General features: G+C 45.6%; 1 protein-coding gene across 1 annotated transcript in view; it reads right to left on the reverse strand.

The window, feature by feature from the left end:
* Nucleotides 1-12,589, reverse strand: part of LOC311111236 (CD276 antigen-like) — a 65,428-nt gene that overhangs the window by 34,449 nt on the left and 18,390 nt on the right. The window contains exon 4 of the mRNA XM_084153951.1: nucleotides 11,151-11,447. Within this exon, the coding sequence (XP_084010077.1) occupies nucleotides 11,151-11,447 (297 nt within the window). The remainder of the gene's footprint in view (nucleotides 1-11,150; nucleotides 11,448-12,589) is intronic.

Raw genomic sequence — 12,589 nt, forward strand, 5'->3', positions numbered from 1 at the left:
AACACATGCCCTCCAAATCCTTAATTAGCTATATAAATACCACACTGCTCCTTACTGTTGCATTAACTACAAAATATACAAGGATGATCTATCACCATACCCAGGGGCGCAACTTTCACTGGGGACGGGGGGTCATGTCCCCCCCACATTTTGAAATTGCATTTTTGTCCCCCCCCCCAGTTTAATCATTTCAATGTGATACAAAAAGAGGCAACGGTGTGCTTTAGGACCATGCGGATGCCTCAGAGCGGTCGGGTAGGCTGTTTGGAGTGTTCAGTCGGCTGGATTTAGGACCGTGGACACCACAGAGCGGGCTAACAGGCTGTGTGAAGGCAAAGCTTCTGGAAGGCTGGCTGGACCAGCACGGGAGAGTTAAGCATAGTTCAGTGTGTATGTGTTGTGCTCTTTCACCGAGTTGTAAAAGCAAGCAGAGTAGAAACTGGCTACTCTTTAGTTTACTGATGTAGCTGGCAAGGTAACTGCTGTTTAACTTAACAGAAAAAAACTAGTGTTTATTCACAGTGCTGAGCTAGTATTGTAACTGACATGTAACGTTAGCTAATGTTTCATCCCCTCCCGACTGAGGTGAATGAATTAGCTACGCTAGCTCGTAGCTACCACAGCCAGGTCAGCTCTAGCCTCTAGCTATCTGTCAGATAGCGATACGAGTTGGCTATTATTACTATCTACCAAATCAAATCAAATCAAATGTTATTTGTCACATACACGTGTTTAGCAGATGTTATAGCGGGTGTAGCGAAATGCTTGTGCTTCTAGCTCCAACAGCAGTTGTTTGTATGGAAATGTTTTGTAGCCTTTCTTTTGTCCCGTTTCAACAGAAGTAAATTAACTTTTTATTTTATTTTATTTAACTAGGAAAGTCAGTTAAGAACAAATTCTTATTTACAATGACGGCCTATCAAACTTGGCTAGCTTTTGCCAGTTGATGTACCGTTAGAGAGAGAGAGCTGGCCAAAATTTGGCTAACGTTAGGTATTATTTTTGCCTCAATCACACTAGACCTGAATCAAATGATGAAACCATAAACCAAACGAATGAAGATTGATATTCTGAAATGTTTTCAGTGCAATGTGTGTTTTTATTAGTCAGTATGGCAATGTAACGTTACAGGCTTCACTGTCATGGTGCACAGTAGAGGTCTGGTGGGACCGATTTCTTCATCCCGCTCCCGCCCGCATCCGCTGCTTTTCATCCCGCACCACCCACACCCGCTGGCTTTCTGTCTGACTCCCACCCGCTACCGCAGGAACTGGTCCCAAGCCAAACCGCAGTCCCACAATGTTATTTTAGGCGTATGTGACGCAGCTCACTTGCCAGCCATGGTCCCAGCAATTTTGCTCCCTATAGGCAATATCAAATGCACAAAAATAACTTAAGAAATAGTTTAAATTACCAGAGATTCTCACATGTCCCTTATATTAGGCTATCTGTATTACTGGGCTATATCCGCCAATATGCTAGATGTAGTTTGAAGAGAGCAGAGTAGGAGAGACTTTCACTTTCTCCTGAGCTATTTTTATAGCCTACCTTTTAGGAGTGGGAAGATGGGTGATCAATATTTAGGCCTATTTCTAGGCCATGTAGTAAAGTATTTAGAAAGTACATTTCCTTGGAAAGGGAACTGCCCCGTGCTTCTCTGCCCATGCATAGGCTATTGTCTACTCTATTTAATTGAGACCACACGTGCACCTGATCTCGCAGATATGGCTACTGAACTTGAAGCAGCAAGAATGATGACAGCGACACTTGCTACATTTTGCATAGGCCTATAGGATATAGCCTACCTTTTAGGAGGACAATTTGCAGGCAGAGACAAATAAATGGGTAATCAATACTTATTGAAAATGAAAAGGCGCAACGCTCGCTCACCATAGTAGCCTAACCTATGTGCGCGTTGAGCCTTTTCCTTTTCAATGCTGCAGTCTTTGGTGGTTACCGAAGAGATTCATATTCTCAGAGTCACTGACTCTGTATCAGGTCAGCTCTGTCTCCACCAACCACACAGCTGCACATCTCTAGGAAACAGCTACTTATTCTCACATTCACAACAAAAATAGTCTTAATAAGAATTATTTAAACGCAAACATAGTGGTGCAATCGGTTGTTTCTTGTTTCCATAGAAATGCAAAGCAATGCTTTGGCGTAAAACATGCTAATTGGTGATGTATTCTACTGCATGAGTAATTTCATGGTCAACTCAATATTAGGAAGGTGTTCCTAATGTTTGGTATACTCAGTATATGTGGCCATAATGTAGTATGTGCTTTCATTGGCTGCTGTGATATAATGAACAGAGAGGGCCTCAGTCTTTACCTAGAAGTCATTTAGCAGGTGTGTAACTGGGGCCCTGTTGGGGCCTCTAATCCTCTGACCTTCTTAGTGTGCTCCATTCACTACCAGTCATTTATCTCATCCCCATCTCTATATCCAGCCAGTCAGCCATCCAGCCAGGAGTCTAACAGAAGGCACAGCGCAGAGGACTTGACTTGGTTAGCATTTAGCTCAGTTGGCATAGGGATCAGATATACACTGATGGCTCTGGAAAGTCTATCAGGAAATTGTCATGCTCTCTGTGTCTAATGTAGGATCATGCTGGAGCAGCAGTTTGAAATTCAAATGAAGTTGTATTAGTCCTTAAGCCTTCGGTTGGTTACGCACCATTTTACCATATATATTAAACAATCTATCTTATTATGGATTTCAATATCATTTCACTAGAATCGTTTTAATTTTATCTTGCTATTTCTCTCAAAGCCATTTCTGCTACGGATCCCCGTGGTAATGTTTTTAAGGTAAACATAATGGAATTGTATCTTATTTGATAACGAGGGACATCTACAGTACACGGTTGAGGCCCCAAATAACCACAGACGTAACAGAGCCATTGGAGGCGACAATAACACTAACAACGGCATCAGAAACCTTCACTACAGCAGTAGACTACAGCTCTGCTGCTCATCCCCCAGCAGTACAGTAAGTGGCTGGAAGTAGGCAGACAGATACATTATAGATATGACAGGCAGTATAAGTGTGGGACTCTGAGATGTCTTGTGTCGTTGACGGAGAGTTGCACTTACTGCAGACACATCCATGAGGAGGATCCTCCCCGTCTGATTAAATTAAACACAGTTGACAAAATGAACAATGTGAAAGGATGGCGTGAGTTCATTTCCCTGTGGACAGTTTGTCTGTAATGAGCTGCAGGTTGTCATGCAGGCGTTGGGAGGCGTGGGGTTGGGGAAGGAGTCAGAGACAAAGACAGGCATGGCTAAAGAGACCAGCCAGGCCAGCAGGAAGGAGATGTTAATGTGACCTGAAGGAGATCCCAGCCCTCACAGCTTCCCTCTATCCACACCAGTCACATTAGGCTATGTCAAAGATGGCTGCCATATTCTAATCAATGCTTTCATCACAAATGTAGGAGCATAATATTTGGTTTCAAGAGTTAAAGGGCTGTGATGACACTATCCCTGCAGATGAAGGCAGATGACTCATACTGACTGCAGTACTAAATGCACAAACTAAATGTTGAGTCAGGTTGAGTCATTTCAGTCATTTACAGACAGTAAACAAACTATTTTGAGTGGTTTAAGTCCATGCTGCAGGGAGGTAAGTAAGAAGAGTCCTGGGCCAGTAACATCATGCTTAACTTTAATTAATTTCACACTTTGTAATCAATTACTGGTCTCTAGAGCTATCAGTGAGGCGAGCTACCTTTTCCAGGAACGGGCCCAAGTCTCTCAGCGCCTCCTAATTGAAAAGACATTACACCACTAGACAATACTCTTTGTGTATGGGCGGCTATTGATTTGGACTGTTTCAAGGCACCAGAACAAAGCGATTTACGGAGGTTGCAAACATCTTTTGCGGGACAACAATGCATGGTCTTATCTGGTGTAGAGTTTAAGCATCAAATAAATGGATATGAATAATTAAACGACCAGGCCTTTGAAGGTATGCCCGACCGTTTTCTCTGGGCTATTCTCTGCCCAATGTCTCTCAAAAGGCTGCAGCTAATATGATTTGAAATCGTAAAGCAGAGACTGACGCCAGGCCTCCAGAAACCAATTCCTCTTACAGGATATAACAGCAACTGTGTGGAATGTACACTCCAAGCCCCTTGGCTGAACCCCACTGATAGTCAGTCTCCCCTCACTGTGACTCTGGGAGGCAAAATTAAAAATGAGCCTGATCAATGACAAAATAGGGCTTTTGCCCTTTTACTGCAGCCATCAATATAAATAATGTCCTGAAAAGGAAACAAAGCAGGAGAGGAGTGCAGGACTTAAAGACAGGTTCCCTTCAGGCTCTGGGTAAGCATAAAGATGTCACAGTACTCCACATCGTGGAAATGAGAGGAGAGGAGGACAGGACGTGCCCGATGCCATGTCATGGTGGCCTGGGACTGGGCCTGTGGACACTAGGCCTTATAGAGTCATGTACTGGCTATGGCTCCCCTGTGGTGAGGTGGTGGACAGGACAGGACCACACAGCAGGCCCGAGCCCACACACACACCCACACCAACGACCAGACAGCCACTCACAATAGAGAAGGTCAGGTCGCAATGCTCCAACATTGTATTTTCAACTGCAGAAATACAATACATTTTGACATTCAGCCATAGCAAATACCTTTTATGCCAAAAGGAGACAGTGAAGATGACAACAATGAACAGGAACAGGAAGGCATAAATCCCCAACACAATGAGAGGGAGCTCATTTTATCTCTGTGTTTGTTGAGATGCTATAAGAGCAATGCAGTGAGCAGGAACTGGCCCGGGCCTAATCCCTCATTCAACCAACAATCCCTCAGAGCGGCAAACGGCAAGACTGAGAGCATGCCAAATAATACTGTGAAGCCATAATACAGGGATAAAATGTCCCCAAGGCAAGGGAGGGAGGGAGGGAGAACATTCAAACAACTCAACACCTCAACATGCCAGTGACAGGAGCAAGTGGCCCCAGTTCATAATCCTGAGAGGAAATCATGTGTTTACAAAGACTGGGTCCTGAATTTATTTTTAAATTGCTCCCTCCATTACTCCATCTCTCTATTTGGCTGTTGTTGTGCTATGGGGTCGTGATAAGACAGTGTAAGACAGTGTGTATTCAGGGAGGGAAGGAGGTAAAGATAGAGAGAGGGTGAGAGAGAGAGAGAGAGAGAGAGAGAGAGAGAGAGAGAGAGAGAGAGAGAGAGAGAGAGAGAGAGAGAGAGAGAGAGAGAGAGAGAGAGAGAGAGAGAGAGAGAGACAGACAGACAGACAGACAGACAGACAGACAGAGAGAGAGAGAGAGAGAGAGAGAGAGAGAGAGAGAGAGAGAGAGAGAGAGAGAGAGAGAGAGAGAGAGAGAGAGAGAGAGAGAGAGAGAGAGAGAGAGAGAGAGAGAGAGAGAGAGAGAGAGAGAGAGAGAGAGAGAGAAGACCCGTTTGTGCGCTTGGACAGTAATTAATACAGTGTTCCATCAGGGGAACTGCCTGCTCGCTGCTCTGCTGACAACAGATTCATTTATCCTGCTGTTTTCCTCCTTTTCCAAAGGCTTCGTTAATTGCATTTAAATTAGGCCTGTAAAAAAGTTGAATAGAGAACAAGGAGTAATACAGTGTTTTGTTTTTAGCTTTCTTTCTTTCGCATACTTGTTTTTTTAAGCTTGCGTAAGCTTGGCGAGCAGTGCACTGGCAGGTACCAATTTAGACGACAACATATGTCAGGAACAAGCCCCCAGAACAGATAATAACACAGTCAGGGAAAAAGGGAAGAGGCTAGCACAAATGTAATGAAGGAAAAACACAGCAAAGCTTTATGCTATCTGCTGCAAATGGAATGGCTGTGCTAGGACTGTCCATTAGCACCTTTGTGACTCTGTCTCTTCTGACTATTAAGAGTAATGTTGGAGTGTGCATGGGGCTATTGAGGCGTGGATGTGAGTGTGAAAGGGAGCGAGATGTAAAGTGTGTGTTTGTGTGTTTGGGAGAGAGGAAGAGAGAGAAACAGGGATAGAGAGAGAAAGTGAAAGAGAGAGAGAAACAAGGAGAGAGAAACAGTGTGTGAGAGAGGGGGGAGGGAGAGATAGAGATACAGTTGAAGTCGGAAGTTTACATACACTAAGGTTTGAGTCATTAAAACACTCCACAAATTTCTTGTTAACAAACTATAGTTTTGGCAAGTCGGTTAGGCCATCTACTTTGTGCATGACATAGTAATTTTTCCAACAATTGTTTACAGACAGATTATTTCACTTATAATTCACTGTATCACAATTCCAGTGGGTCAGAAGTTTACATACACTAAGTTGACTGTGCCTTTAAACAGCTTGGAAAATTCCAGAAAATGATGTCATGGCTTTAGAAGCTTCTGATAGGCTAATTGACATCATTTGAGTCCTCAGGTGTACCTGTGGATGTATTTCAAGGCCTACCTTCAATCTCAGTGCCTCTTCGTTTGACATCATGGGAAAATCAAAAGAAATCGCAAGTATAAACATCATGGGACCACGCAGAAGTCATACCGCTCAGGAAGGAGACGCGTCTCCTAGAGATGAACGTACTTTGGTGCGAAAAGTGCAAATCAATCCCAGAACAACATGATACCGGTACAAAAGTATCTATATCCACAGTAAAACTGGTGCACTTCACAAAATAGATGGCATTATGTGGATATATTGAAGCAACATCTCAAGACATCAGTCAGGAAGTTAAAGCTTGGTCGCAAATGGGTCTTCCAAATGGACAATGACCCAAGTCATACTTCCAAAGGTGTGGCAAAATGGCTTAAGGACAACAAAGTCAAGGTATTGGAGTGCCCATCACAAAACCCTGACCTCAATCCTATAGAACATTTGTGGGCAGAACTGAAAAAATTGTGTGCGAGCAAGGAGGCCTACAAACCTGACTCAGTTACACCAGCTCTGTCAGGAGGAATGGGCCAAAATTCACCCAACGTATTGTGGGAAGCTTGTGGAAGGCTACCCGAAATGTTTGACCCAAGTAAAACAATTTAAAGGCAATGCTACCAAATACTAATTGAGTGTATGTAAACTTCTGACCTACAGGGAATGTGATGAAAGAAATAAAAGCTGAAATAAATCATTCTCTCTACTATTATTCTGACATTTCACATTCTTAAAATAAAGTGGTGATCCTAACTGACCTAAGACGGGGAATTTTTACTAGGATTAAATGTCAGGAATTGTGAAAAACTGAGCTTAAATGTATTTGGCTAAGGTGTATGTAAACTTCTGACTTCAACTGTAGATAGGGAGAGGCTGAGAGAGAGAGAAACATGAAGAGTGAGAGAGAAACGTGGAGAGAGAGCAAGAGCATGAGAGAAACATGGAGAGCTAGAGAGCTATGTAATTCTGGTGGAGAGTTGGTCCTTTCGGAGCAGGTGATGAGGCCTCCCATGAAGTTGATGGAGCTGGGCAATCCTCAGGAGCAGAGCTCAGCAGCACAGCTTGTCTCCCTCCCTTCATCCATTTACATTACATTTACATTTTAGTCATTTAGCAGACACTCTTATGCAGAGCAACTTACAGTAAGTGCATTCATCTTAAGATAGCTAGGTGGGACAACCACATATCTCAGTCATAGTAAGTACAATTTTTCTCAATAAAGTAGCTATCAGCAAAGTCTGAGCTAGTAGGGGAAAAAACTCAAGTGAGAGTGTTAGTCCCTCCCTTCCTCCCTGTCAGTGACTCCATCTCCCTGCCTGCCTGTCAGGCCCTGGTGCCACGGCTCTGAGATTAGCAAACACTCTCTGCTCTCGTCTCCATCTCACTCTCTGTCATCAACTCAACCCTCACTCCCCCTCTCCCTCTGTCCTCTCCTCTCCTCCCCTCTCTATCTCGATCTTATCCTGCTGCTGGGAGCTGCAAGTGCTGTGCCAGCAGTGGAGCCGGGCGGAGAGACAATGGTGCTCTCATCCGCTGACCAGAGAGACAGAGCGCCTGGGGAGTGACAGGCCTAAAGCCCCCACCGCCATCACAGCCATACTGCCATCTCTCAGCTCCCACAGTAGGGATCCATATCTAAAGCTCTGCGTTCTGCCAGCAACGGTAAAAATGATATTAGACAGACAGAGAGTCCATAAAGCTCAAAGGGCATTATTCTTTTTTGAGGATAGCAAAGTGGCCGAGAGGGTGTGCAGGGAGGGGGGAGGGGGAGCAGATGTGGGATTTAGTCTGTCTGAGACTGAGCTGCTCAAACTGCCACTGCTGCTTTCAGCCAGCAGGATGGTAGTATAGCAGGGCAGGCTGGGGAGGCAGAGGAGGAAGAGGAGGAAGAGGAGGGAGAGGAGGCTGAGGAGGGAGGCAGCCTGCCAGCCTGCCAGGGTTCATACAAGGACTGCTACAGCTGCTGCCTCTTGTCTCGTCCATGGACGCTGGATGCCAGGCATCTCTTTGTGTTTGTTCCAAGTGGGATCCTACTGTATCCTGCTGCTACATCCATCAATATCCTCCTACCAACACACATTGTAGTCTCTCTCCCAACTGCTGTCGAACCAACACATGATACGGTCAGTCAGGGCTCAAGCGGGACATGACCTCTTCTAACCTGCACTGAGATAGTTCAGTTGTATATGGCAGTATTGTGTATGTAGTATTTAGTCAGGCAGGTGTTGTGTCATGGGGAGGTACTACTATTGACAGTGGTGCTAATGATGATGGCATGGTTCACAAGCATAACTTCTTAACCCATACCGTTTCAACACATGGCTTCACACGCACCCCACACACCGTTTCGTGCAGTTAGGGGTTCATTTTCTCCTAATTAACCTTGTCAAACTATTTCTTTTCCCAGGGGGAGAGTTGTATTACTATTGTAATTTTTCAATCAGAGATTGAGGAAAGTGTGAAATTTTAATGTGCTTGTTCTCTCTCCCCACTTTCTCCCTCTCTCCTTCTCTTCCTCCCTCCCTCCCTTCCTCTCTCTCTCTCTCCTATTGGGGAATAGTCCATTTGGAATCTTAAGCAGATTTCACCCCTCCCTATAATAGGATTCTCAGCCTGCCTCAGTCTGGTGTGCGGTGGGCGCAGCGCTGTGATTATCCAGTATATTTACTATATAAACTCTGCTCGGCACACACTCCGGAAGAGTTCTTCTAGGTCAAAATTAATTACAGAAGTTGTTAAGCATACAGCATCTGTTGTAAACAAATGCAAATACATTTTCATATCAAACAAGCACCCTTGTATCCCGGCACACAAAACTAAATCTACCACTTGTTTACTAACAAGTTAGGTCATCAAGCTGTGCTGGTTAGAGTAAGATAAATGAATATTCCCCAACTAGCCCCAGAGCGCTCAGATCACGGCCACTCCATGGCTTTAATCAACAGCTTTGCAGCTTTGTCTCTGGGTTTGCTCCATCCTTTCTCTCTTTTTCTCTCTCTCTCTCTCCAGCTCATCCATCGGTCTCTCTTTCTTTTTGGCTGGGCTATTCTCTTTCATAGGTTGACTGTGTTATTCTCCATAGCCTAGCCTGATATTTCTCTAGGATGGCTTCAGAGCGTGGGTAATTCCTTTATTTCCACTGAGCTGAACAGATCACTTTTTGTTATCAGCAGGTTTCTGCGCTCGGCACAAACTGGCTCTCTGTTGAGAACAAACACTAGTCTAACAGAACAGGTGCTCTGCTGGGTTCGGGGAGGATGGGGAGGAACTCTTCCTTGACACACTGACTGAAGAAGATCACAACCATACCTAGTTCTCAATCCTTTCATACTGCTTCAGATCATCAGTCCTATGTCCCTTTCCTCCTCTGCTCTGTCAGCATTCACCTCTATCTTCTCCATCACCTCTATAGATCTGGACCACTGAAATAACTCTATGATCTGAACCAGTTCGCCGCCTGAGGCAACATCTAGAATACCTTAGAAAGGTACCTAATCAGCCTTACGTTCTCTCTCAACAGATAGCATATAAGCATATCAATTTCCATTACTAAAACTACAAGGTGCAATAGTCTCTAGTAGTTACACTATTCTAAAGTCTACTGCAACATGTAAACAGTATTCCTACTATGGGCTTAACAGCAACACTTGTTTACTCTAGGGTTGGTGGCCTTCATGTCATGTCTCTTCCTACTGTGGATTTAGCAACATTGTAATACCCCAGAGGCCTTGTCATGACTGTAGAGTGTGGAGCTGTGGAAAGGCCACCAGGCTCAGGGCCCTGCCGGCCCCAGCACGGAAACAGCAGTTATTTCCCAGCCCAGTGGAGCAGCACTCACTGACCTGACACACACAACACACCGACAAACATACACACGACACACATACTCGCTGACCTGGGTGTCCCCCCCCAGCTTTGCTCCAGCCCAGAGAGCAGGTCCCGGCCAACTCTTCTTATTTATGAGCCATTTCACACAGCACTGCTCCCATTAGACAGCCAGCCTTGGCTCGTCAGACACTCACTCCCTAAACACTCCACACGCTAAACATTACGTACACCAGTAAGGCATCCAGGGTACAGGGGGTCAGGGACTGGGGAAGGGACAGAGCAGACCCCAGGGACACCACCCACACATCCCAGGAAGGTATTACACCACTCACCCAAAAAGAGCAATGTAAACATATTGATCCACTTCCTGGTCGGCAGACATTGGCTGTAGCTTCATCTGAGTGGCAGGCTTGAGCTAGGAGTCTGCTCTGCAGGCTGTACAGCTGCTGCACTACCATTACTTCCATTTAGCTCTAATATTATATCCTTTATCACCTTCTAGCATTACCAAATGTCAGATGAATAGTTATTTTAGTTTCATAGGAATCATCTGGGAAATAATTAACCACTGATCTGTTTTAATGATATGCGGAAACTGATGGTTAGGCTTATTGGAGCATAATTGAACATTATTTTCCCTTCAGTTCTGTGGAGCTCTGAACAGCTAGCTGAATATTCAAGGCATAACATTTGACTGACGGATTGATTTACAAATGCATACAAGACTTTAATAGGCAGCCGTGCTCCTGTGTGACTGAAAACAAGATTATCCTGAACTGGCAACATTAAAACACTGTGGGAAGTCTCTGAATGTTAGCTTGTTGTTTACTTTCCAGAAAAATGGAGGCTAGGGCCTTTGTCAGAGAAGAAGGACAGCAATGGGACACACAGACACACATATACACACACACCTGTGATGGTGACGGAGGCGTGGCCGTCCTCGCCCAATAGTGGGTTGGTCAGTCTGCAGCTGTAAGTGCTATTGGGCTCCAGGGTGACAGTCAGGACACTGCGCATGCTGAACAGCCCCTCCTCATTGGCCACCAGGGAGGTGGTGACATTGTCCGTCAGGTTGTGCCCGCCCCCGTCCTGCCACAGTACGTCAGCCTCAGGGTAGCCACCGTACGCCACGCAGGTCAGCGCCACCTCATCACCCGGCCGCAGGTTGGAGTCCGGCTCCAGGGTCACCAGGGGCTTGGAGTAGGGGGCTGAGGGGGGAGAGAGGAGGGGAGAAGAACAGACACAGAGTTTTAGCCAAGTCACCAGAAGCTTGGCGTAGGGGGCTGAAGGGGGGGGAGCAAAGACATACAGAGTTTTAGCCAGATTATCAGCAGTGAGGGACACCCAGGGAACTGTTTGATATGATTCCCATTAAATTGTTAATTACATTTAGGGAGCTTAGCATAACATCGAGCTTAAGATCCCAGAGACATCATCTGCAGCATCTCCTGGTGCTCCTCTCGGTCCTCCTTCTTCTCCTCCCTGGAGAGAGCCACGGCTCTGAGCCAAGCCGCCCCACAATACCACACAACCACCACAGCCTGACCCGGCCCGGAAGGGGGGCCTGGGGGAAATAGGCACGGCGGCGAGAATTTGGGACTGCTGTGCTCTGTTCAGGGGTTTGGCAGGAGGGGGCGGGCGTTGAGGAGGTGAGGGGGGTGAATGCTCAGCCTGGGATTAATTCACGGCTCTCCAATCCCCTGAGCTAAAACACAACCAGAGAGGCGGCGGGCAGAGAGAGGAGGCTGTATTCCCTGAGCCAATCATATCACAGCAAACAATGGGGAGGGGAGGGAGGGAGAGGAAGGAGATTAAATAACTTCATGCGAGTTGCCTTTTGAAAAGTGGACTCTCTCTCGCTCTCTCAGCACTAAGATGGAATGTCAGCCTGCCACTAACCTCCCTGGCTATCCATTTGACTGACAGGCAGATTTCCACAGAGACCCGTCATTTTCTCAGAGCACTGTGGGAAGGGAGCTCTATGATGTTAACTGTAAATGCCAGCTAAAAATAATACATCTATAAATCGAATGCATGAAAAGGGGCCAATTTGTCACTGTTTTTCATTTTTTCTCTACCCAGACTAGCCAGCCAAGAGGAAAACTGTCAAACGTTAACGTTGTTTAATGCACATACATCCATAGAGAGGAAAGGACCAATTTAACAACAAAACATGGAAAGTAGTGGTGATGGAGGGAGGGAGGGAGGGAGGGAGGGAGGGAGGGAGGAGTTCACCAACACTGTGTGTGAAGCCATAAAGAATAATTATAAATAAAAGTGCACTCAGCTGTGATGACGGTCCTCTGATGGAACAACTACCTTCATCACCGAGTTGTTAGTAACAATCAAT

This window comes from Coregonus lavaretus (assembly GCF_964263955.1).
Source record: "Coregonus lavaretus genome assembly, chromosome: 37".
Classification (NCBI taxonomy): Eukaryota; Metazoa; Chordata; class Actinopteri; order Salmoniformes; family Salmonidae; genus Coregonus; species Coregonus lavaretus.